The 27,764-nt window shown below is 33.7% G+C and overlaps 2 protein-coding genes across 4 annotated transcripts; both read right to left on the reverse strand.

Moving 5' to 3' along the window:
* Positions 1 to 654: 654 nt before the first annotated feature.
* LOC107406705 (protein CHROMATIN REMODELING 5) lies at positions 655 to 22,572 on the reverse strand. 3 transcript variants are annotated; one of them, XM_048469197.2, is made up of 31 exons: positions 22,135 to 22,572; positions 20,313 to 21,136; positions 20,032 to 20,096; positions 18,370 to 18,807; positions 16,003 to 16,227; positions 15,796 to 15,879; positions 15,488 to 15,547; positions 15,228 to 15,331; positions 14,411 to 14,462; positions 13,016 to 13,079; positions 12,353 to 12,446; positions 12,160 to 12,247; positions 11,926 to 12,060; positions 10,706 to 10,894; positions 10,542 to 10,609; positions 9,695 to 9,788; positions 9,447 to 9,571; positions 9,288 to 9,351; positions 7,615 to 7,827; positions 6,243 to 6,485; positions 6,006 to 6,116; positions 5,722 to 5,808; positions 5,310 to 5,492; positions 4,971 to 5,051; positions 4,568 to 4,804; positions 3,204 to 3,359; positions 2,861 to 3,038; positions 2,598 to 2,779; positions 2,040 to 2,393; positions 1,840 to 1,933; positions 655 to 1,658 (listed from the first exon to the last, which is right to left on the reverse strand). In XM_048469197.2, exons 2-31 carry the CDS (start codon positions 21,031 to 21,033, stop codon positions 1,180 to 1,182), a joined length of 5,268 nt encoding a protein of 1,755 aa, XP_048325154.1. In that variant the 5' UTR covers positions 21,034 to 21,136; positions 22,135 to 22,572; the 3' UTR covers positions 655 to 1,179. The 3 variants fall into 3 exon arrangements, with proteins under 3 accessions (XP_048325154.1, XP_048325152.1, XP_048325153.1); XM_048469195.2 differs by having other exon boundaries at positions 20,032 to 20,099; XM_048469196.2 differs by lacking the exon at positions 22,135 to 22,572 and adding an exon at positions 21,924 to 22,111 and having other exon boundaries at positions 20,032 to 20,099.
* A 3,365-nt stretch (positions 22,573 to 25,937) lies between these two features.
* LOC125419817 (pentatricopeptide repeat-containing protein At2g13600-like) lies at positions 25,938 to 27,763 on the reverse strand. Its single transcript, XM_060812102.1, has 2 exons — positions 26,429 to 27,763; positions 25,938 to 26,363 (listed from the first exon to the last, which is right to left on the reverse strand). The coding sequence occupies exons 1-2, from the start codon at positions 27,761 to 27,763 to the stop codon at positions 25,938 to 25,940; spliced, it is 1,761 nt and encodes a 586-aa protein (XP_060668085.1).
* Position 27,764: the final 1 nt, after the last annotated feature.

Below are 27,764 nucleotides of genomic sequence, written 5' to 3' on the forward strand. Positions count from 1 at the left end.
ATTTCTTATTATACATTTTTCTTTCCCTTCACCTTTCCTAAAATTTGGGATTCCAAAATAATCCAACCTCAATTTAAATTAAATTATGACTTATCAATAATATAAGAAATATGATATTTGTAACCATGGGTGCGCTTACCAATGAAATCATTGCTTATGTCTTAATTTCGAACTAATTCATATTTTCTTTTGTTTTTTGGAAAAACTAATTCATATTAAGAATTTAATTTTTTAAAAGTTAAAAACTAGTTTAAATGTAATCGATTATATTCACTGAACTGATTATACAGTGATAAATAACAATGTTCAAAATATAACCACCAAGCCATTGGGAAGAACTCCACTCAAAATACAAAAACAAAACCCACGTAGTCAACTCGTCTGACTACTAAAATCATATTTTTTTACAGTAACACAGCTTCAAAAAATAACGTTTTATGGTTACACAATCAGTAATATATATATATATAAAGCACCTTAAATTATTTTTAGATTATCTTAATTTGCTTTTGATTTCAGAAATTGCAAAGGAAAATTAAATTTTCACGAATGAAGATATAAATTAACCATTTAACAAGAAAACCTATCAATTTTAACTTGAGTCCAAGCAAATAATGAAAACAATAAAGATAATATGGTAGCATCTTCCAAAAATACTAAAAACACATAGCCAAAATTATTTGCAAAATTTCATAATGTACACTTTCCTAAGGCCAAATTCACAAGACGTTCTCCTGTATGTATACATCAGATGAGTGAGCAGTAAAATCCTTTTTTTCCTTTTTTCCTTTTTTTCTTTTTTCTTTTTTCTTTTTTTTCTATTTCTTTTTTCTCCTTGAATTTGACTATACACATAAACAAATTACCAACTCAACTCATCTTGAAAGAAAATTCTTGAAGAGAAAAAAAAAAAAATGGCAGCAAAACTCGTTGTAGTCTTGCATACGGTAAGAACTCCGGCTCTTCTTCCCTCAGCAAACCTTTTGTTAAAGGATGATCCAATGGTGGACTGCTCGCTCAGATCAGTCATACAATGCCATAATATGAAACTGAAGAAGTTTTATTCCCATGGTTGAAAAAAAATTCCAGAGAATATACATAAAGGCACACATGGTTGATGCCACCAAACCAAGAGCCATAGCCTCTGTGCTCATGTATCAGCCATTCTCCTGCCACAGCCTACTTGACACCTGATGAGAAACCTTGCCTCGGTGGTGCCCCAGTCTGTCGCATTTTATAAGGCCTCTCATTACCAATTCGTCTATTTTCGAATGGTGCTGGCGCAGCCCCAAGAATCCCCAATGAGCTTGGATCAGATAAGGGGATACCATTACTTAAAGGTGGTCTTTGAGAAGTGGACTGGACTGTGAATTGGTTATCAGTTTCTGCTCTTCTCCTTCGTTTCCATGCTTCAAATTTAGCTGAATCATGACCATGCTGAAATGGTTCTGACCCTTGGTAAGTGGTCATGTTTCTAAAACCTCTCTGCCTCTCAACATTGCGGGAGAAAGGAGTAAAATGATTTGCATCTCCATTGGCATGGGAAGGACCAGGCTCCTCATCCCTCTCCTGTTTAAGTTTGGAATAAATTTGATGAAGTCTCTCCCCGGACAAATTTGAAAAGGTAGATACATAGTTCCACAATCTCATAGTCATCCCTGTAGATAACTATCCAGTTAAGAAACTGTCCCTTGACATTTACACCCAAAAAATAAGAGAGAGATGGCACCAAAAAGCAGGATTGCAATGTAGATCATCAACAAAAAACCAACAAAATCATGCAAAAACTAATTAAAACTTAAAAAAAAAAACAAAATAATGAAAAAAGAAAAAACATACTATCTTGCCGGTATGGTTCCTCCTCATGCTCTAGAACAATTTGATCTATCCTTCGTCCTAGAAGCTGTAAATAATTTCGAATTTTTGAAAGCACCTGAGAAGGAAAGAAAATGCAGAATGATGTATCAGCAAGTAGAAATATGCATACACACATGCATGCATTCAAAAGTAAAAAGAACATGGACATGACAATGATGTACCTTTTCCTTTGGAAGATTAGCACTAGTAGTCTGCAAACGCTGGAGACGTCCCAGGGTTTTAATTTCATCAACCATGACATCTTCACACCATTCCATCCATTTTTCTTCCTTGAACTTCTCATACACTTCTTCATTGTCTGACATTTCACCCTCTTCTTTCACTAACGGTTCAACTCTCTGGGGTTTTGGAGGCCTGTCCCTGTTCATTTGAGCATTAACCATAGAAGAACTTGCTTTGCCCTTTTTGACCCGGCCTGGAGTCATAGACACATTAAGAAGATTTTCCTTCTCCTTCTTGGAAGTCTTCCGACCCACTTTTGCACTCGCATTCTTCCCACCAAGCACAGCAAGTTCCTGATCAGAAATAGGCCAGTCATCAGTTAAAAGCAACATATGACTTAAACAAAATTAATAAATGCTGCAACTACCATTACAAAAATGTCACTAGATAAGCAGTATGTATGCACGCATATATAGAAAAGTTATAAGACATGGCTTTAGAATGTCATGATACAAACTTAAACCTAGCACCAGCCATGATGACAAGTGATTGCCTACCATTTCCAAAAGTGCATTAGCACGGTCTCTCAAATTCGGAGCACGGGGTAGAAAGGTTTCATGGTGTTGAAGTTCCACAGGCGCAATTTTCTTTGAAAGGCCAAGCCTTTCATCTAGTCTTATCTTTTCCCAATTGCCGAATCCATGGTAATATATTCCCAAAAGTAATCTTGCATCATCAACTACCAAAGACAATTAAATGAGAAATTAGAAAAAGGAAGCAACAACCTTTCTAATGAGAAAAGAAACGGAACTATACATACCCTGATTCCATCCGCAACCTTTCGACCAATTAGAAGGTTTCAGATATGTCAAGACACGGAATTGTGCAATGGGATCTTCATAACGACTAATGCGCTTCGCTAGGAGTTGAAGTTCTTGAACACGTGTTAGTAGATCACTAGCCTTCACAGGGACTCCAAAAAAATCCAACATAGGACCCTAGAGATGAGTGCCACATAAAATTGTTACTCTGCTACAGCCATGGTATTCTCACAACACAAAAGTTATATGCAGTTTTTTTTTTTTTTTTTCGGTCCACAACTATATGCAAATTGTCGCAGTCTGTAAAGAAGCAGAATAAATGGACGTATTTATATCACAAACCTTCTGGTCCAGACTTCCTACTTCAACTGCATCTCTACAGCCATCAATGAGTGCATTAAAAAGCTCAATCTGAGCATCAAGTGGAGCTGCTCCAACTGCACCACCAACTTCCTCAGCTATTAAGCCAATTTGGCTCTCATTCCCAAATTTCAAAACCTGAAGGGAGAGATTTGAATTCAAACAACAAACAAGAGAAGGGAAACTTAACAATCACAATGGCAGGCACCAAAGCCTGAAAACCTACAGCTACAAAAGGGTTAAGATTTTGACCAGACACCTCGCAAAAATTTACTCAACGCACATTAAGGGAAATTTACAGAATGCCAAGGACAAAAAAGAAAAAGAAGAAACAATGATAAATCATGTGCAAGCCACACTCCATTCAAGATCATTCAAGATCATTAAGGATGGAGTGTGCTCTAGCTGCAGTACAAATCTCAACCAAAATAAATCAACTGCAGTCCTGCACGTTGTAAAGTAATGCCTCTCCACCCTCCTCATAGCAAAGAAAATGGAAAATGTCAATGAAATTAAATACCCAATAAAAAAATTAAAAATAAAAATAAAATATAAACCGTAATGATTACATAAACAACAACATATTAAATATAAGACCCCATAAATGCTCAACAAAATCTTACAATCTTCTATGCTTCTTCCACTCCTCAAACCTTACACATTTTCTTTAAGTACAACTAACTCATCTCTCTGCTACGCCAATATTTAATTGAAATTATAAACAATAAATTGAAAACAAAAACCTACTTAAAGCACAATTCATTTCAGTAGCTAACTCAAAAGGCTATCCTTTTTATTTCATCCACACTATGAACCCAAAAAAAAAAAAAAAAAAAAAGAACCCAACAAAAATCTATATCACACTATTTGTCTAAATTTTTTTCCTGGCTTAATTATTCTGAGAGCATAGAAACCAAATCTAAACCAATGCAATTACCATCTGGGACAATTGTTCCCTGTGCCTGGGAAAATTATCCAGATTGTAATACAGTTATTTGGGCAAACCTTTAGGTAATTAATTACCAGAAATAAAGATATCCGGAAGCTCAGACTTTTGAAACAAAGCATTTCATGATAAAAAGAATTCACAAAATTACATCCTCAAAGATATTCACATAGATAACTATAAAATATAGAACTTAAAAATTAGGTAATGGCCACGTTTTTTAACAAGTGCACCAACATAATTAAGCCGTGTATAAGGCACTATAAATATTTGAAGTGGCACCAGTAAAGGAATGATGCATGAGCATTATAGCTACAATGCAAACCAAAGGTCATAATATATACCGAGGACCACAACAGGTTATTATTATGTTTTGAATTTAAAGTAACAAAAACTATACCGCACGAGAAAATCGTAGTGCATCTCTCTTGGACAAGTTCCCAGAAGACCATCTTCTTACTTGAGAAGAAGTTCCTTCAATCATTGGCGCTGAGGCGACTGAATAATCTGCTTTGCGACGCTTCGGGACTCGTTCTTGAGGCTCAGATTCCTTTTTCTTCCTTTTACTACTTCGCTCAGGCTGAGCAGCTTCTGCATAACTCTTGGTGTTCCTTGCAGCACGAGGAGCCAAAGCATCCTGAAACAAGGAAGAAAAATTAAGAGAACTTTAACTAGATGCCACATGCAACTATGGAATGTCAATAGTTAACTAGCAAGAACAGAATAGAATTAATTAAATCCTATTACTGGAGTAAACTAAAATTTTTATCTAACGATGAGACAATAACAGAATAAGTTCATACTTCAGCTTGGGCTACTGCTTCTGGCTTTATCCAACGACTCCAGAAGCTTCCATCATCTTCAGCACTACCAAAATTAGCAACCTGGCCATTCATATGGAAATAATTAAATACAAAAATAAATAAATAAATAAAACTAGTAAAATTGGAGATACATATAAATAAGTCACAACATGAAAACAGTGTAACAACATAGAAAACCACAAATCATCATCTCCTCCCCAACCCTAGGGGGAAAAAAATAAAAAATAAAAAATAAAAAAAATAAAGGAGGAGGGAAGACCAGAGATGGAGGTTGAAAGAAGCAAATCAGAGACTAAAACAAAAGTATTATTAACTTACCTTAAATGCACTCAACAATTCATGCCCCTGCTCTCCATCAGCTTCCTTTTCTTCAACCTTCTCTGCTCTTTCAAGAATTTCATCAATATCCATGCTTAACAGTCTTTTCTTGCTTTCTTCATCATTTTTCTCTTCCTTAAAAAGCTCTTCAGCCCCAAATCTTAAGATAGCTGACAGCTCATTCTGCAAGTATGAAAAAGTAAATGCTTGTTAAAGTAGTTATGCTAGGAGAAAAGAACACTGTGTCACTGCAAAGTGAAAGTGCTACAGTGCGACAAAAATTTCCTAGATAAGAAAGATAAAGAGAACTACAAGTGGAACATAAAAACAAGGTTAAATTTTCTTATTTTTCTAGAATCCTTGCATTTCAATTATATTCAGCAAGTACAAGTAATTCAAAACATGTCCTCACTTTGTCAAAATAACTCCCTTTCTTGGCTTCTTTCTTCTCCAATCTACCCTCTGCATTTAATTTCTGGATCACCAAATGGTCAAGAACCTACAGAATACAGATAAATATAAGATAAAGTTAAATAGTTTGCCCAGAATGATGGGAAGAAAAGCAGTTTAATGCATATAGAACACAAATATAAGTATAAATATGAATTTTTCATCTATTCGCATACAGAAACCAATTCAGAATACATATATAGTCTGAAAAGTTATTTAACAAAATCAAGACAGTAATATGTGTACCATCTTTTTTTTAGCTCGCTCCAGGATATCCTCCTCAACACTTTTGCTTGTGACAAATCTGTAGATGTTAACAACTTCTTGTTGGCCAATTCTGTGAGCTCTACTCATTGCCTGACACAAAATTTAAGGAGAAAAATTAGTAAGAAAAATCATGTTCCTACTCATAATTGCAAGAATCCCAAGGTACATGGTATGACAAAAAAGAAAAAGAAAAAGTGAGATTTATTTAAATCAAACCTGTAAGTCATTCTGAGGATTCCAGTCTGAATCGAATATTATAACCGTGTCTGCTGTTGCTAGATTGATACCCAGGCCACCAGCCCGAGTTGAAAGAAGGAAACAAAAATCATCACTGTTGGGTGCATTGAAGTGATCCATTGCCTGATGGCGCAATTCAGCCTTTGTACTACCATCAAGCCTTTGGAATTTAAATCCACGAAGTGACATATACTCTGCTAGTATATCGAGCATTCTTACCATCTATAACAAAACATCATTAGACCAATCATTAAATTTAACATCCAAGAAAATGAGACATTATATTGTTCTAAAACTCCCCTTACTACAATAACACAATAAGCAAAGCAATACAGTACAAAAAAGGGCAAACTTTTCTAATTTTTTTTTTTTGGCACCAAGTATCACATGATGGTAAGGCAGTAAAAAAATTATAACATAATCACAACCCCAAAATACTTACTTTAGGTGGCCGCTGCCAATTGATTAAAAAATATAATAACAAAATATTACTTTTATAGGAGCACCTCCCAGAAATTAAAAAAATAATAATAATAATAATAATAATAAAATTATCAACATGGGTAAACATGTTGTACACTACTCTTAGAAACCATGGATGGATATGCTGAACAGGAGGTTATACCCAATCCCATTTGACACATTATTAGAAAGCATAACATTAATCATCATATACACTATTTGCCACAAAAAAAGAATCGGGTGAAGTCATTTCCATGTATCATAATTCCATTGCAGCCCTTAAGAAACTGCTATTATAGCTCATAACCACTTAGGCAAAGAACAACTTTGATCCATTTATTCTTGTTATCACAATATGATACATATTCCTCATATCAAGAGGCATACTTCACGAAACTTTATCAACTTAACAACTTTTATATCTATACTAAATTGTAACACATGCATATGTACAGAATTTAAAATGTCAAATAATCATTAAACCTCTCACAGCACAAAACCATGTTACTAAGCCCAACTGCATGAGTAATTAAGCAGGCAACTGGGCATCTATACGAGCATTCTATCAGCCCATCTGAAATGAGCAACAACTCAAAAACTTGGAACATCCATAAAACCAAATTTCCCCCCCAAAAAAAAAAAAAAATTGTTCCATGGAGCTGAAGTCCAAAATACGGAAGAACTGGGAATTTCCACGACTCTACCACCCGGTAAATTCTGTTTGCGGAAAAAAAAAAAAATTTCCAAAAGTGTTTCAATAGACACTTGTATCTTGACATAAATTATGCAGAGGAAGACCCCATTATGATGGAAAGCTAACATTATAACCCATATTATAGAATCTAGTGACCTATCAAAGGCATTCAACAGACTGGTATGTTAAACAAACCTGGGAAAAAATCAAAACACGATGCTTCGTCTCATGCAACCTACAAAGCAGCTTATCAAGTATAACCAACTTCCCACTGCTCAAAATAATTCTCTCCATTTTACTTGCATTATTAATGCTCGAGTCTCCACCATAACCATGATCTGCACTTTCAAACAGGAAGGGATGATTGCAGCATTTCTTCAGCTCTACCACAATATTTAAAAGTGAAACCTGAAAAGGAGAAACAGTAAAGATCACGCAATTATTTTCAACACCAAAAAAGGAAAAATCACTCACTAATCAAATAACAAACATTTTCAACAATGCTGATATGGAGTTATTGGACACATAGCAAGGTGGCAGCAGTGGTAATAACATCTTTTTTTCCAACAAGGAAAACAGGAGCTTGTGGACTGTTTCAAAGAAGACATTGATTTTTTGACAGCGCATTTCAATCTTACACGATTAAGTTTGCAGAGGTTCATAATCTATTTTCATTTTTCTTTGAAAAAAAATAAAGGAGAGATTAAGATCAACATTCTTTCAAAAATGTAAATTCAAGATTGAACTCCGACTGACTGGAAACATAATATGGTAAGAAGGTAGCTGGAAATGAAGCAACAGCTATAAACGTAAAGCCAGAAAGCAACATCAATTTAGTTGATTTCAAGGTAAGATAAACAAATACCAAAATCATCTGATACAATGCTGGTTCCTTCCTCGGTACAAGTTTCATTTTGCATTATAACATAAAATATTCAATGCCTATCTTCCTCATATCATTCTTGCACAAATCTATCAAACCCAGAAGTCAGAAGTATATATCGGGTACTAATGTATCAAATCTATCAAGTCATTTAGTTGAAATCTTGCATTATTCTCCTCTAGAACTTGCTCTAATCAGTCACAACCACCACCAAAGAAAATAAAATAAAAAACTACAACGCCTCTTTAAGTCTACCACGTTTCACTATCTTAGGTCTGACCTCATTAACATCATATTCAATCTATTTCTATTCAGAATTCACTATGCATAACTAACAACTTTTCCTTAAAATATATATATATATATATATATATCAATATGGCCATCAAACACAACAAATCGATGATTTATAACACACCAAATGACTTCTCTGTACACAAATAATATATATAAAATGGCAAACTGACAGATTCCACAGAAACCATACTCAAAATCAAAAGTCTTGCCTTGAATAAAAGCCTACAGCTTATTCCTTAGGTTTACCAACCAATATTTCCCTTCTAAACTATAAAGACCACAGTTCATGAAATGTGAACCAGATTTATAATATGACACATCATATGCCTCAATAGTCACCATGTATTCTATTTTCTTCTTTCGCTATTCCAGCATAGAATTTTATTTTTTGGGAAGAACCAAATATTATTCCCATGTGGAAGTCTAAATGTTGAATTCCCTTTCTGATATTATTTTGCTTCTTGCATTCAGATTCAATCCAAGCCCTACCAAAACCACATCCGATAAATTTAAGTTTAAATTCCTTCCAATATTATGTTCCCTGCTTTCAGATTCAAATCCAAGCCCTAGACTAACTATGACAATGGTGCCTTTACAAGCATAGGGAGTGAGCATCACCAAATTCCAATATAACAAATAATTTAAAACCTCAAAATCCTTAAAAGTGATGATGGAAATATATGGTAACCTGATTCCCACGAACTCCTTTGTTTAAGTCATGGAAGTTGCGTTCCAAAATCCACTTGTAGTACCTAACTCAATGGATCAAGCACCAGCAATGCAGAGTCAACATCTTTATATGATTAAAATATGTCCACTTGATCAAAACCTGACAGTACCCACTTACTGTTTCTGAAGAGGAGACATTTCAACCCTAAGAATTCTTTCAATTTTTGGAGGCAAAGACTTTTCCACGTCCTTAATAACTCTGCGTAGAATGTGAGGCCTCAATTCCATATGAAGATTAGCAAGCTATACACAAATCAATTGCGGATATTAATTTTAAAGTACAAAATATACATTATTAATAACAGAACAAAAGTTATGAAGGAGACAACCCAGATAAAGGAGAATAACTTAAACAAGATGATGTACCTCAATCTCATTAAACGAGCTGAGATTCTTGTAGTTTTGTACGAACTCATCTTTACTTTTGAACTTATCACTGTCAAGGAAGTGGAGCAAGGCCCTATAGAAAGAGCATGAACATGAATAAGCAGAAGCTGTGTGCATGTACTTAAACATGATACAAGAGCATACAAGAGTATAGAAGTAACATTTCCCCTCTCAACATGAAAAATACTAATTATGTCAGGAAAATACTTATTGGCAAGTACCCCTTCTCATGTAAGATAATAACTCTCTCAGGAAATTAATTCTCTCACAGATGTTTCAAAATTATTTCAATCCCATGATGTTACAAATATGTATCATCTGTTGCTCCAAGACATACAAACTCAATTGGGTAGAACAAATAATGCCTATAATGTTTCTAAAACCCAACCACATTATTTAAGTATAAAACCATGTAATGGGAGACTAAACCGTTAAAAATAATAAATAGAAAACAACCAAAAGTGGCTAGCTTAATTATATCATGTAAGGTAATACCCAGTTCTTATTTTTAATTTTCTTTTCATTCCCAGAAAAAAAAGAAAGCCATGGGATAGATAACTGTGCCATCTTATATTCTTCACAAAACATAAAGATGCTAAACTATGAACCACAATGCAGTGTAGCCCAAACATTATCAAGCACAAAAATAAATGGATCCAAGGTAAAGGACAATCTGAACAAGCTTATACACTCATGTCCAATGAGGAATGAGGACAGGTTCTGTAGCAATAAGCTCAAATTTAATTAAAGTCAAAGTGCAGCATAAGAAAGTAAAGTTTCCAGACAAGGCATCAAGGAAATAAGGAGAGGATTAAACATCAATTACCACAACTCTTCCACACTGTTCTGTAATGGAGTACCGGTAATGAGCAACTTGTTCTTGGTGCTAAATTCCTGCTAAGCCAGGATATTATTCAACATTATCCAAGCTGACATTCAAAAGGCTAACACAAGTTCAAGCACAAAAACTCGGCTGGCAAGTTAGCTTACCAAAAGAGTTGTGTACAACTGAGCTTCACTGTTCTTTAACCTGTGAGCTTCATCAACCATTAGATAATTCCACTTAATCTTTGAAAGGACTGCTTTATCCTTCAGAACTACTTCATATGTAGTTAATAAAGTATTAAATTTTATTGGCCTGCCAACTTTTTTGTTATAGAATTCATACTGCTGACAAACCTGCATCCAAATGAAAATGATAAATAAATAACAAAATTGTGAGGGAAATTTTTATTGACATCAGACAGTATGGTAAAGTAGATTGATTTTCCGAAAAAGAAAAACCACAATTATCAAATAAAATATCGATCATGTAAATTACAAGAGATAACACATAAAATTTATGATTTCTAAATCAAATAATGGCTATCCCCATTTTGTGTCGACAACAAAATACCAGCAGTAATGTAACATCCTCCATCATCCATATGCAATGTCAAAGAAGTACCTATGGTTCCAACAGTCCTCAAACATGATTCAAGGCTCACATTCAATTCAAAAAAGCAGCTTCCTATAAGATCTAATTTCACTCTCTCACCATGCAAGACAAAACATTGACATCAAACCAGACACTATTTCGGGCCAAAGAAAAAAAAAAAAAAAGGATATGCATTCCGGTATCTTTGAAAGTGTGAAATGCACAAAACTAAATACATATTAAGTTCTTGGCTGCTTTGTGGACTTCTAACTTGGAATTTGGGGATACACATTTATATGACAGATTAAAAGGACATTTCATAACTTGACTTCATTTTTATATTGTTAATCTACATACTAAGAAGAAAACTCACTTCCAGGCCCAAAAGTTATGGACAAATACCAACAATATGCACTGGACTTACACATATTTCAACTAGAAAGAAGATCAAATTTACATAAAATAAAAACGTATATATAAAAAAATTACCCAAAAAAAAAAAAAATTCCCTCATTCAGAAACTAAAGCAAACAGCACTGCGAAGGCAAAACAGCAAAGTTCTTTGAAATAGCTAATAGTACATATCATCAGCATGGCTCAGATTGACTAAGGATAGACGAGTCACATTCAAACAATTATCAACAAACTCATAATCCACATATATAAGTATATGCTTCTAATGGAGAAAGTACTTTCCTTATCTAGAGACAAACCATAAACTTAAAAATCACAGTAATAAATTCAATCCCTACACATGAAGCTTAGGCTTTTAAACCAAAAAAGCTTGGCATACCTCTCGGCTTGCTCGGGTGCCAACATATACAATGACATTCATATCAGGAAGCCACTTCCTAATTTCTTTTGACCAGTTCGACAAGGTCGATAACGGTACGACAATAAGAAATGGGCCATGGATCTGTTGGGTATTCTGTAGGAAGAAAGAAAAATGAGTACCTCATACCTCACCCCGAAGTACTAAAAGAGAGCAAAGTTCAAGGCATTTAGCAAAATCATAATTGATCTTCACCTGTAAAAAACCAAGCATGGATACTGATTGAACAGTTTTACCGAGACCCATCTCATCAGCTAAAATGACATTGGTATCATTCCTCCAGCTGCCACGAGCAAGAAGTGCTATTTAGGACATCATCAATGGAGCACATTTTGAAGTACACTATCATAGGAATAAAGTGAAATTTCAAACAATTAATAAACCATACCTATTAACAAGAAAATTCAAACCCTCAAGCTGATAATCACGCAGCTTTCCTCCTCTCAACCATTCAGGTTGTTCATCAAGCTTCCGTAAACTACCTAAACATTAAAAGAGTCGCCATTTGTCATATTAAATGTTACTTTTGGTTGTATGATGCATATATTCTAGTTCATCCAGATGCTATTGTTGTTCTGATTGTTGAGTATCAATCTACACTATAAAACCACAAGAATGACAACAAGACGACTAAAAACACATGTATAATGCCTAAAATTAGAAACATGGCAATCCTTTAACTTAAGTTGTCAGTGACAAATTATTAGTATTCAGGTATCACTAACATATGATGCATAAAATTTTAATTGATAAAAATATCCTAATCGTATCACCTAGGGAACATGATGTAACACTTGCTAGACCGTAGGGAAGCTCCATATAGTCAAAAAAAAAAAAAAAAAAAACCTCCTAATAAATGGAATAATAAGAAAAAGACGACTATATGTGTGTGTCTTAACAGCAGTAGTACCTATATCACACAATTAAGCAGCATGGAAAATGAGTTCATTTCCCAAATAAACAAAAGTAAAATGACATCGGAAAGTTTTAGTGACGACTCAAATTCAGGTATATCACAATAAAAACTACCAAACCAGCAAAGAGATTATACCTTTGCTCTTTTTGCGCTGGGGATCCACTGTTTTTCCCTGTATGGCCATTGCAGCCTCACGAGCCTGCACAGAAATGACAGGAAACAAGGTTTACTCGACATAGAAGAATACTTTACCAATATGAGACTCTCCGCATGCATGCGTGTATTCTCATTTGAACATAATTCACAAAAACAACTGAAAAAATCATTAAATTCAGAGAAAACAAAGAATAAGAACTGCCCCAAAAAAAAGCTGCAAGCATCCTTCTTTTAGGGGGGTAAAAACAGAAACCATAAAAAAAGAAGGGAAGAACAAATCAAGCAAAGAATATTTGTAAACTTTCTTTTTTTTTTTTTCTTTTTTTTTTTTTTCAAGCATCAAGACTATTCATCACCCTGGAATCCAAAGTTTTCTGCGCAACTATTCAATAGTCACTAAGGAAGCCTAACTGGTTCATAAAAAATGAAACGGAGATCATCGATAATGCCAATTTTTCACATCACATCAACCAATATTTTCAGTATCTGGATTCTCCATATGTTTCTACTAGAGAAGCAACATCAAAAAATTAAACAAACAGCAAAGATCAGATTATAAGCCATTGCAAAATCAGTGTAGTAAATTTCTCTATCCTTGTAGTACTTTTTTATTGTTTATCCTATCTAAAGATCTTCAGACAATTTCCTTTTATTCCATGAGATATTACAAAGCAAGCCTATACAAGTCCATTTATAGCATTTCCAATATTTTCATTCAGTAATTTTTAACAAATTTACTTATTTATTTATTCAAATACTCTATACGATTCATCAAAATTACCAGCACTTATTTTTCATAAGAAACAAAGTTTCTAAAAATTAAAAAGCAAACAGTACATAAATGACCAACATTTCTGTATCAGACTTTTATATCTACGGTTTGATGCCAGAACAAATAATCACAGGTGACTGTAATGATGATACAGCTATTTTTACCAAAGCCAAGCATGGTTTAAGAGTCAACAGGAAATCACAAGTAGCACAGACTGATCATATACATAATCGATAGCAGAGACCAGATGAGACACTTGTAAGTAAAATAGAGACAAAAATGTGTACAAATGATGAGAAAAAGTCAAAATCATTACTGAGTGTATTAGATTGTATGAAAACAATGGGGACTAAAATTAGAATTTCTGAAAAGAACTGGAGATACTATGTTTCAACTCAAGATTAACAAAAGAATTGGGTGCCTTAGTTATTAAATATTTCATGGCTGAATTTGGTATATACGGTAGACATAGAAAAACAATGGATGGTTGTTTCTTCACTGTTTTGTCAATGCGATTTTACAACATTTTAATTTCTTATTCATAGGAATATCTTGCTAAGATCCTATTACTTAATCAAAACCTCAGAAATGAAGTACACTACCTTGTACTCGTCAATGGCATCTTGGGCAAATGTAATATCTACATCCTTCTCCCTGATACCACATAGCACTCGTAAGTAAAAACCATTCATTCCAATCACACAACCCTCAATGAGGCAAAATTAATGAATAAAAGAGATCAAACATAAAATAAGACAGTATAGAAGCGGTTTTTTTTTTTTTTTTTTTTCTAACACTGAAAAACTTCTTTACTTTTGACTTTAGTCGGGATCTAAACTTGTAAAGATACCACATCTTCCCAGCAAATTAACAAAACACAGGCAATACAAAGAAAGTACAGCAATGTTGCACCAGATCACAGCAGAAAATAAGAAACAAAAAGGGATAAGTTAAAGCTTCTTTAGATTTGAGTATTTTACAAATGCAATTCTTTAGATTTGAGACAATTAAGTGTTTACTGTTAGAAGACAGATTATACTAGGTCTATCACCCAACAATCCAAGCCCTTGATTGCTCATTTTTCAATTCACTCTTAACATCTGAGCTCATCATAAGCACATGCTAGTGATACAACCTCTCCATATGCTAAGAAAATAACTACAGCCTATAAAATCAACATAAAATAAGGTAAAAAAGCAACAGACATCAAAGTAAACACTATTACTATCTAATTATACAGCTTGTCCAAGTAAATTAGATAAGCCTAACTGAGCTCAAACTGCTTCTTGATGTTCCAGAATCAATTCTTTTAAAAAGGAACTAAAGACATTAAGTTCACGTTAGTGTCTAATATCCTAAGCAAAAATGGAGAACTTTTGTAGGCCAAAACAAGCATAGAAGAAAATGTAGCTTAATTACCATGTTGCTTCGGCATAAGACAATCCTTGCCACTTGACTAGATACTCTGGAATCACATCATCTGAGCTATCTTTACTGATGCGGTCTGCAATTATCCTTTCCACCTGAGAATGAGTATAATGAACCAATTAAAAAGACTATGAAGATGATGATGATGATAATGATAATGATGATGATGATAATAACAGTTTAAAAAAAAAAAAAAAAAAAAAAAAAAAGAAAAATATAACAACTAAAAAGGTAAATGAAGGAAAACAAACCTGGCTGTTTTGCTTGATGAGATCCAAGTCCATCTCTTTGCTCACATCATTAACCTCAATCTGAAATACAATTGGAATATGACATATTCATATAAGTTCAAGTTGATTAAAGAAGCAAACCTGTCTATTTCATTTTTACCCTGTTGTTAGATAAAGCAACAGAAGTGAGTATGACAAGTTCGATAATCTTGCATATGCAAACTCCATGCACTTTATTTTATTAATATAACACAACTTATAGTTTATATAGTGAAACGTGTTAGCTTCCAAAAGAAATTATTTTCACAATAGCAAAAAAGATACGTTACCTCCTCGCGTGAGATTGCCTTCCTGTACTTGATATCCTCCACCACCTTTTTAGTGTAATTTATGACCTTCTTGAAACCACTAAGCTACAAAGTCACAGAAAAATGTATTAGAACAACAGAATTCTTAACAAATAAATTTTTAATTTACTATAACTAAATATACACCCAAGCAGACCCCACAAAAATACATGTACAAATAGAACATACATTTTGTAGCTCTGAAAATGATTTCCATTGACAATGCAAATGGGACTGGCCTTTCCATTTTATCAAGAATTCCATCTCACTCCAATCCGGCTCAGAATCAAACAAGTGGCTTAATAGAACAGGCTCAGTTGACCTGTTATTCCTAAGAGCATCTTCTGCCATGCCCTTTGGCTGATGCCACAGCACCTTTTCAATACAATCGCCATCCTCCTCTTCAATTTCCTCCTAAGATTGAAAATAAGAATAAATTGGCAAAATAAGTTAGTTTAGCAAGAACAAACCAACAGATGACATACCACCAAAATTAATTAATGTTGAAAGGATGTTTTGTATAATGGTGAATGCTAGATTTTGCTTTATATTTATCCTTACCTTTTGCTTATGATCTTTGAAGATTTCTGATCATCTATTTATGCACTAAATGATTTTTTTTTTACTATAAATAATAAATAATAATTTGTTTCTTATCGAATTAAAAGTAATAATATTAATTAATTAATTAACATAAACAGAACTAACTTCACATGTGTCAAGAAATTTAAATTGATCAACAACAGGGCTCCATGGAGGGGGGGGGAAAATCATAATAACATAAAAAACAAAATAAGAAACATCCTATACAAACAATATTCAGTTGGAAGTACATATCATTTCCAGTATGACTCACAGTTCTCTTTCAGAATATAATACAAAAATATGCTCGAGAGATGTTACTAGACATGCCAAAGTCCTTCCCAAATAGCCAAGTATGAAACCAACAGTGCAGACCTGACTAAAAACATTTATTGCATTTTTAGATATAGGAAGTTATAGGATCCACGGACTATACTTATTATGCTACAAAGGAAGTTACATATTAAATCAAGTTTTAATTTGACCACTCATTTTTTCCCCAAATTACAAACTTAGGAAGAATCAATAATGGTCATGAAAAAGACACAGCATCCATGAAATGCACTAGCAAAAATGGTCCCTTTTGAAGGGGGTGGCAACAAGATGTCATTGAAACCTTTTGCCCATGAATATCACTAACTCCAACTGTCTAATAATGAGCTCTACAAGATTCATCATGACTCAGAACTAGGGAAATAAAATTGATGGAGAGAGAGGCCATGCAATGGCTCTTCAATGTTTCTGGTAAAGCTAATAGCAACCTGTACCATCATCAGGAAATGGGCCATGAAAACAATATCAGCTCCATCTAATAAGCCCCCACCAGTAACACATTCAGACGAAATACATTCTGAAGCCTTCCAAGCAAAAATTTTCTAAAGTCATTTAGATGAATATAAACATTTATACTCAGTCGTGTAGTATGATGTTTTAGGGCTAAGCACAAACTTTTTATCAGAAGAAGTTTTAACAAACAGCTTACAAGTAGCATAGAAGTAGCTTACTGAGACTTGACCTCCATTACTTACCTATCTACTAACTACCATAGCTGGACGGCAGGCTGCAGCCTGTGCTTTAAAATAGTTTACTTTCCCCCCAAGACTATACATTTGAAAGACACCCTAATATCCTATTGTAGTATTCTCCACATTTCATCAATGTACCTTCTCAAGTCAATCTAACAGTTTTGTTATCTTTTATCAAACCTCAAATACATAGGCATGGCAAATCTTGAAATGGCCGCTATAAATTTATTTATGGTCGCTTTAACAGCTTCTCATGCTTAGTTGTGCATAAAGATAAGGATTACAAAATGATTCCAAAAATTGCATTCATTAAGGTTTTAAATTTAATCTGGACTTTAAACAATGAATAGGATACCAACTAGATTTTCTTAAAAGAGAGGAGACGATGCAACATGATGTGTAGTTAAGAGTGTCATTTCACAAATAGCCAATCTCAAACCTATAATAGTTCTAGCAGCCTAAGCTCAATAGAGTTTTGGAATTACCAATACTAAAGTAACACATATGACACAAGCATGCACAGTGTACTCCTCAAGCTATCACTAAATGAATGTACTAGGTAGTTTAGGAATCCCATTTACCACCTACAGATCTAAGGAATACCTGCACATGCAAAAACTTACACAACTAGCTCGTTGCGGTTGACCAAAATAAGAATATATCATCTACACTCCAACCTCATACACATGTGAAGAATTTATAGTCTTGGCATAATCCATTTACAGTATACAGTTTTTATTCCATCAACAGCAAACAGGCCATTACATGGAGAATTTTCTCCTATAAAATTATCTTTGTTTTATTCCTGAACTGCCAGAATATAGGCATCAATTTCACATGGCATATTTCCAAAATTGACTAACAAATGAGCTGAAAGTATAATCCTCCAACTAGAAGCAACAATAAGAAAACAGTTACGTGAATTTAATAGCATATAAGTAGACTGCACCTTTTGGGACTTCTTCTTCTTGGTTTCTTCAACCTCCTCACTTTCTTCACTTTCAACATATGATACCTTCCGGACAGACCTAGTAGAAGTGCGTACCTCATTGTTTCGTCCAGTGACATTTGTTGATAAACTGGACCGACCATTGCTTTTACGGACCTGTGCCCCTTTCCTTCTCGAGCTTTTGAAACCCTCATTACTGTCACTTTCAGAGTCCTCCGCTGAGGACTCATCATCTTCAAACGACGGTTTCCCTCTTCTTGACCGACCAGTTCCATAATAAAATTTACGTTCTTTAATAGATTTAAAATTGTTTCCACCTTTACCCCGTCGACTAACTTTAGGTTTCTTCGCATAATAAGAATCATCCTCATCAGACAGTTCCTGCGCATCAATACTTGCATCATCTTCTTCCGAATCTTCAACATCCCAATCTTTATCCTATTGTCAATACAAATACTTCATTAGTGTGCAATAAGGGCCTGCTTTTGAATGAACACTTAGAACATAGCTGAAAGATTATAAAAATCCTCTATCCCTTAAGACAACCCAACAAAAAGGAAACAAAAGACAATGATACAGAAAATAAGACCGAAATAAAGCAAGTTCATCAAAGAACCCGTATTAATAACATGTACATATATAAATACATATTTCACAAATATTTTAAGCCAACAATTAGAGTATCTTTTACAAAAGTATTTTTGTTACTTTGGTTGCCAAGAAAATATTATAACTTCTATCAACTATGTTAAAAGGAAATAAGGTTTAGAATGCAAAGATGGTTAATGATCCAAAAATAGTTTCATAGATTCAATGAGTTTCAGAAAGCAAAAACTTAATGTATGGTGATTTTTAAAATTCAAAAGTACAGCTTTTATAGTTTTTTAAAATGGTTTCCTAACTTTAAAAATTTAATATGTAATATATTACACATCCAACAAAAGAAAGAGAGAAAGAACTTTAAGGGGAAAAAGATAAAAACCTACCTTTTCTGTGGCTTTGAAGAACCCAATTTTAACATAAAGATATGTTATATAGCTGATTTTGATTTTGAAAATATGGAAAACAATTTTGAATCTTAAACCAATGAAGGCCTAATGCTGCATCCATTATACAGAAGTACAGAAACAGGAAGAAGAGATAGAAGGACAAAATGATGAAAAAAAAAAGGCAGCACAGAAAGGAAGTTGCTAGTGTGAAAGTGATTAAGAAGAAAAGTACCACAAAGAATTTAACTTTCGATACTAACTCCTATAAATTAAATACCAAACATTCAGAGAGAGAGGTGTTATTTGAGGAGAACGGTTGTTAATAAAAATGACGGCAGGCAAGATTCAAGAACCATTATAAAGGTTTTATGTTCCATCACAAGGCTATTGGAGCTCTCACTATCTGCTCATAAACTAATAAGAGATAGTTAAGTACTCGAAGTCTTATGCATACACTTTAATGATCATCCATCTTTATCAAATTTACTCTTTCTAGCATTTGCAATACATGATAGTACTTTGTCGGAACTGGAAACAGTGTAACAGAACATCTCACTATAAAGTAGCTTCCCACATCTAATATTTTGTGCAGACCTAAAACATTTAAACTAGTTAACCAATTCAAGTTAACTAATTCCAATATTAATTGTGAATAAGTGACGACGGCATTAACCTTGTTTGCAGAGCGACCACTTGTGACACCAAAATCAGGTTCAAAGTCTGCATCATCAGGGTCATCTTCTGCAACCAAGAAGACAACATAAATTCAGTCCTTTACCTCCCATGATGAAGATTAACTTACATAATCAGGGTATATCTCTACTTGCAGGGTTTAGAGGTGGATTCAAAATTCACTATAAGCTCAATAGAAACTCAGTTTAGAACCACTGCACGTGAAAATTGCACCCTTCAATACTATAGCAATTACTCTTTAGGAAGTATAAAACAAATTACCATCTCCATCCTCTTCTTCGTAATCAGCATCATCATTGTTGTCGTCGTCATCACCACCATCGGAATCTTCATTATCATTCAAAACTCTGGAAGTCCTAACAATATTAACTGCAGCAGGCTTAGATTGTGGCCTAGAATTTGAACCAACAGGATTGTGAAACCCACTATAATGCATCAAGTCACTCTGCTCTTCTCCATCCTGCTCATAATATTCATCAGACAACATCTCATCTGCAGGGACATCAGAATGGCCACGTTGGCCCTTTCCTGCATCTTTTGCCCCATCATCATCTTCGGAGTCTAACCTTTCTCCTCTGCCATCAGAAGAATTATACTCTGATCCAACCACATTTCTATAATCAGAATCCTGTCCAGAATCAGACCCACCACGAGTGTGCATAGGTTGACAGTCCTTCCAAAAAGTTGAACCCCATTTTCCAGCCATTGCAGTTCTTCTCCCAGAAGGTTGAAAATTTGATACTCCTACTCCATTGCTGTCATTAGCAGCTACCTCATTGTGCAATCTATTAGCATAATCTGGTTCACCTTCACTCTGATCCTGCACATCCATGTTCATATCAAATTCCTTCTCACTTGAAGTGAAATCTACATCCTCATTTCCCACTGAATTATGAATTCTATCTACACTCTGTCCCTGGCCTTTTTCTTCCAATACACTACGTGAAACTGTTTCATTAGAATAGTTCCTAAAAAAGGCCATCGTCTCACATGGAACTTAAAAGGAAGTTACTTTATCTCGATGCAAACAGTAACAGTAGCAAACTAGTGCTCCTGTTGTCTACTAGAACGTAACCAGACGATCTCTGTAACAAACAAGGTAAGGATGGTCAGTATAGCACCCAAAGAGTGGAAAACAATGCTACAGTCCATAACCTCCCCAAAAAACTAACATAGTACAGTGAAATGTAGACCACAGCAAAATAAAAACTATATGCGCATCAGGACGAGTGAAACTGAAGATGGGGAGAAAGCCCAGGTAGACTGATAAAAAAACCCAAAAATACAAAAATAGAAAAAGCAAGAACCTCCAGCTTGTGACATGGACAAGAGTAACATTAAAACCAAAAACAAAAAATAAAAATATAAAATAAATTATAAAAATGTTTAAATAAAAATTAAATAATCCCGCCCAGTTCAATGGAGTTCTAAACGAATAGATTCCTTTAGTGGTTCCCAAATGACCGTTAATCGTTAACTAAAAGTTCCATTTTTATTTTTCTTTCCATAAGCTTTTTCAGCAACCAAAACATATGGAACAAGTTAAGGAAACCATGCACACAGCTTTCAGCTTAATTCCATGCACAGGTTCAAACCAACAAAGAACCAAAAGTCCAACTACCAATAAAAATACATGAAAAGGCAAGCCAAAAAACAAGCTTCTCATATCTGCCATGACCTAAACACGAAACCATCATCAAAAGCACGAGTGTCTATATCACTCCACACACAACCAAATTGCACACTCAAATTTTTAACACAAAGCAATAGCGAATTCAATAAAATACGATCTTGAAAATGGAAAAAATTCATCAATGCTGAGAAACAAATCGCATAGACAAATCAAACAGAGCAAGCAACAGATCAACGTACAAATTCACAGAATCGAAGGGAAATCGCCCACTGGAAAAAAAAAGACCCCTCCGTAAAACTTTCACAACCAAACCCTAGAAGCAACCGGACCCTAAATCCACAACCAGAAACCCTAACTACGAAACGGATTGCCCTCAAAAGACAAAAGCGAATCCAAATGAACCAAAAAATAAAATAAAAAAAGCCGATGATTGAAAGCACAGAGCCTCACCTCCAAAGGCATACAAAATAAGGCTCTGTCACTAATTAGGTTAATATACAAAAAGACAAAAAAAATAACGGTGCGCAGGTTAACAATCGTGCGCAGCTTTTCCGACGTGAAATCGCCGGAAAAATGAGCAATCGGCCGTTAAGAAATTGGGAAACGGGTCGGGTTTACGGGCGGGTATCGGGTTGGGTGAGAGTAAAATGGTATCGGCGGCTAAGATGCTCCGGGGGTGAGCGAGTTAACGGTCCGATTGAAGGTTGTCGTTTCGGATTAATCGTCGAGACGACGACGACGACGACGACGACGAGGAGTGGGTGGCAGTGCACAAAGCCTCAATTTTGTTTTTAGAGAGAGAAAGGTTTTAGAGAGAGAGAGAAAATGAGAGAGAGGGGGTGGGCAAATTAGATTGGGGATACTGAGGGGTTTTAATTTTTGTTGTTGTTCTTTGGAGAAACGTGTTTATAGAGACCTTCTCTCTCTTGATTTTCTCCCTCTATCTTTTAAGCAAAAAATGATAATAATAATAATAAATAAATAAAAATTCAAAAACAAAATGTATATATATATATATATATAATAAAACTCTGCCAAATTTTGTGGGTTTTCGGAGTTTTAAGAAACGGGCCAACGGATTGGTCCCACGTGGAGGTGACAATGACCCGTTGATATATCGGACTGGGCATTAAATCGGACGGCGTAGGTTGCTTCGAATTCTCTGAGCATCCACGCTGTTCGTTGGGGGAAATAGTGGGGTTGGCGTGGGGTTTTGAAAACTTGAGGGGTCGTTTCCGGTAGCCGGTAAGATTGATTACGAATTGTCGGAAATACCCTTGGGTGGTTTTTTGTTATCTAGGCGTACGGAAATTCTGAAACTAGGCGCTTTTAGGGTAGGATCGGTATTGCAGGCCCTACGGTTGGATTGGGAACTGTGAAGTTACGACGTTAGAAGTAATAATCATTTTTTTATTTTCTTTTAATTTTTAGCATACTTCAATATTAAAATAAAAAACAAAAACAAAAAAAAAAAAAAAACGTATGAAATTGTTTTTTGTTGTTGACTTTGGTGTTAAAAGAAGAAAATATTTTTTGTTTTTATTTAAAAAAAAGACATGAAAAGATTTAAATAAAATAAAAATATTAACATATTTATATTCAAAATTATTATATTTTAGTCAAAATGGTTTAATAAATTCGCTTGAAATCAACCAAGCAAGATAGCCCAGGAGGGTTGTGCTATGGCCACCTCTCTTTAGTAGGTTTTTTTGCCTTTGGGTGTTTTGGGTTTTTAAACCTTACGTTTTCCAGCCAAAAAAAAAAAAGATAGCTCATTTACTTTGATAAGTTGGAAATTTACAGATTTCATAATTTATATCTAGGAATATATTGAGCATTCCAAAATTTTACAGTTTCAAATATATTTTTAAAATAAATTGTTATGATGACAAATCTTTAGTAAGAATTCATTTTAAATAATAACCAATAAGAAAAAATTATTTTAAATAATGATTCAAGTTCAAAATATATATATATATATATATATAATATGTGATGGTTCCCATTTTAATTCGTAACTGGTAAGTACTTTTGACAAAAAAAATTAGTTTCGGTTAAGTTTCTCTGTTTGTATCAATCGAAATACAAATTTAAATTATAAAAAAGAAAAGATTTTAGGTAGATTATAATTTAAATAAATTGTTTAAAAAAATTTTAAAAAAATGATAAGTACTTTTACCCAAAAAAAAAAAAAAAAAAAAAACTGGTAAGTACAATTTTAAGTTTCAATCGTGCATTAATGTGAATCAAGGGTTTTTCAAAAAATAAACAAAAAACAAAAAGAAGAAAGTTTTTTTTTTTTTTTTGTTTTTTCCTTTGTCAGGTAGAATGGTAATTTATTAAAAGTTTAAAATATACGGCAAGGCCAACTTTGCGATGAACAGTGTCCTTCCAGACAATCCAGTGGTGTATAAAACCATTTTTTTCTCATGCAATAATATAAGATAGAATCCTTATTATAAATATTTAAAACACACACACACACACACTTTGGCATGGACAATTTGAGTTTGTTTTAAAAGTTCTAATAAACCTATAAATTTTAGATCCTAATATTTTCATTTACAATAAAACCTTGAACACTCATGGGTCTACGAAAATTAATTAATTTAAAGGGTTTATTTATTTATTGATAAATGAATCATTTATTAATTTATTAATTTAAAAAATCATTACGTGCATATAAAACCTTAAAAGTTAAAATACACATACATAAAATTTAACATTAATATACATTTACAAAAAGGCCAAAACACAAAGAAAAATGAGTGTTGTATTTATTCAAAGGGGTAATAAATATGATGATGATGGTCATGATGATAATGATCCAGATGATAGTTACCAATTGTTTATTTAAAAGAGGCTTTTAAAGTTGTACAAGTTTAATATGATTATTTACTATAAAATGAAAAGAATATGTCAAATGTGATGTACATGTTACAATAAATTTAAGATGAGATTAAGTTCTGTTTAGATACAAAGAAAAAACAAAAAATTTAAATGCATATTTTAGAAAAAGAAGAAGTTAAATTTGTATGAACATAAAATAAAAAGTTAAATTGGGAAAACTAAAAGATGTTGAGTAAATGTTTAATATATGTTTTTTTTGGCATACAATGTTTACATATATGTTATTATCTTTTATAAGTTTTCTCAATTATTAATTTATATATTTTATAGATAGTAAAGGATTATTAAAAAATTGATCATATTGTGCATTTAGCAAGGTTATTTTTTTAGTATGGAACCCGAATTGGATTCAACAAATTTTTTTTTATTTTGAAATTTTATTTATTTATAGAAATTTTACTATAATAATAATAATAACAATGTAATATTCAAATTTCAGATTCCATAATTCATAGTAATTGTTCAGGTACCACTAAGGGTAAAAGTAGGCATCCTTATAAAGCCATAGAATAATGTCAAAGCTACCAAAAGTTAAATATTTACTAAATTGTGAAATGGTATCTATTTTATTAGCTTATATTTAATTACATTTATTTATATTAATATTTCAACTAATAAAATAAAAATATACCATCCTATAATATCATTTTTTTTTTTTGGTCACTCCGTATCATATCATCTTGTTAAACGATTTAGCACACCTTTTGGTACTCTTAGTATTACTCTAAACTATATTACTAAATAAATTTGTGATTTTTTAAAAAAATGAAAAATAAATTTTGGAGTGAGAGTGATCGTGTAGCAATATAGTATCATAATAATAAAAAAAAAAAAAAGAAAAAAAAAGTAGTATTGTCTCATTAGACTGCTAACTTTAAAAATAAATAAATAAAGTAGTGACACGTTACCAGTTTTGCTTTTTTTGTTTTTTCAAAACAAAGATTCATAGAAGCAAGTTTTTTTCTTTACTTACAAATTAAACAGGAAAAACATAAAAATATGACACGTTAACAAATGACATCTAAATTTTACAGATATTCAATTGGTACATACCAAGTGGCATCAAATCATTATCCTATAACTAGATCAGAGATATTCGTAGTTCCACATACATATATTATATGTATTTTGGATAGGGTAATTCCGTAAATTAATTAATATTATTATCACAATCCTTTTTAATTGTCCGTGCCTTTAAAAAAATAATCATTTTGCTTTTTAATTTAAAGGTGAAAACCAAAATATACAATAATCAAAATCAAATTTAAAATAATAAAATCATTATAACTGATAGTGCACAGAGACCAAAAAAATATATATATATGAAAATAAAATTTTTGCAATCAATTGAATGGAAAATTCAACACAACATTATCATACTTTCCCTCCATATGCATATAAATTCTTCTTATAATTTCATAAATCAATTTCACTTGTTGGTGTGACTTATCACCAGCTATAAAAGAGTGCATACAATTTCCAATCTCAATCCAACTGCATCCCACATTCTTCCGAACCCCCTTTGAATTCATCTTTTTCCTAATTTCACTAGCTTCATTCCACCCATCAATTGAAGCATATGAATTAGCAAGAAGCACATAGTCTGAGGAACTCCATGGTTCATCACCATAAAGGCAATCAGCAATACTTATTCCAGTTTGGAGATTTCCATGTAGTTTGCAGGCTCCAAGTAATGAGGACCACAATACCTCATCAGGCTTAAAGGGCAAATTCAGCATCAGGGCCTCAGCCTCCTTTACTAGCCCTTTCTTCCAAGTAAATCAGCCATACATGTATAATGCTCAATTTTGGGTTTGATCTTGTGCTTGTGAACCATGTCATTGAAATAACCATAAGCCTCCTTTAGCAAACCATTATGGCTACATGCAGTAAGCACGCCTATGAATGTGACATCATTTGGAGCTACAATTGGTGACTTCAATTTCACAATCTCATCAAAAAGCTTTAAAGCATTTGTAGCTTTGCCATTCTGAGCATACCCACATATAATTCCATTCCAAGAAACGGTATCTTTCTCACGCATCATTTTGAACATTGTTAATGCATCTTCCATGTCGCCGCACTTGGAGTACATATCTACGGTTGCACTACCCACAACCACATCATTCTCCAACCCATGTTTCAGTACAAGACCATGAAGCTGTTTTCCCCTTTGAAGTGCATTGATGTTTGCACAGGCACTAAGCAAACTGGAGAAAGTAAAAGAATTTGGCTCCACGCCTGCCAACTGCATTTTGTAAAACAACCATCTTGCATACTCCATGTTTCCATTTCCAGAAAGCCCTGTGATAATCGTTGTCCAAGCAACAACATCATGGTCAGGTATCTCGTTGAACAATGCCAACGATGAGGTAACAAAGCCACACTTCGAGTACAACTCCACCAAGGAATTATTAATAAAATTATCTGTACATAAACCACGATGAACGATAATGGCATGCATTTGCATTGCTTGCAACACTTGAAAGCAGGAAACAAGTTCATTCAAAACAATAGCGTAGGTATATTCATCAGCTTGAATCCCTTCTTTACCAAGCTGCTGAAATAACATCAAGCTTTTTTCACCCATGCCAGCCTTGGAATAACACGAAATCAAAGCATTCCATGCAACCAAGTCTCTCTTAGGCATTTCATCGAACAATTTCTTGGCAGCATCCATTCTGCCAACTCCTCCATACATCTTGACAAGATTAGTTCCCAAAACTACATCCGAAACAGAACAAATCTTCACAACATCGGCATGAACTTGTTGACCCAAAATCACATCACAACAAGGAACTACAATTGAATAAGTAAAACTATCAGGCCTAACCTCACTGCTACGTAATTTTACAAAATGGGTCAAAGCTTCTTGAAACATTAGGTTCCTAACACAACCAGATATTACAATATTCCATGACTGGCAATCATTTCTGGATATGTTGTCAAAGAGGCTCAAATCCTCTGATGCTATCCCGGAGCTGAAACAGCCTGACAAGATGGTGTTATAAGACACCACATTTGGGTTGGGCATGTGTGAAAGAAGCTTATGAGCATCAGATAAAGCTTGGGATTTGCAATAGGCTTTAAGGAGGAGGTTGGACTGATAGACATGGCTTTGGAGGCCTTTCTTGATAATAGAAGCATGAAAGATTTGTGCTTTGTACATG

The sequence above is a fragment of the Ziziphus jujuba genome, chromosome 10, assembly GCF_031755915.1.
Source record: "Ziziphus jujuba cultivar Dongzao chromosome 10, ASM3175591v1".
Classification (NCBI taxonomy): Eukaryota; Viridiplantae; Streptophyta; class Magnoliopsida; order Rosales; family Rhamnaceae; genus Ziziphus; species Ziziphus jujuba.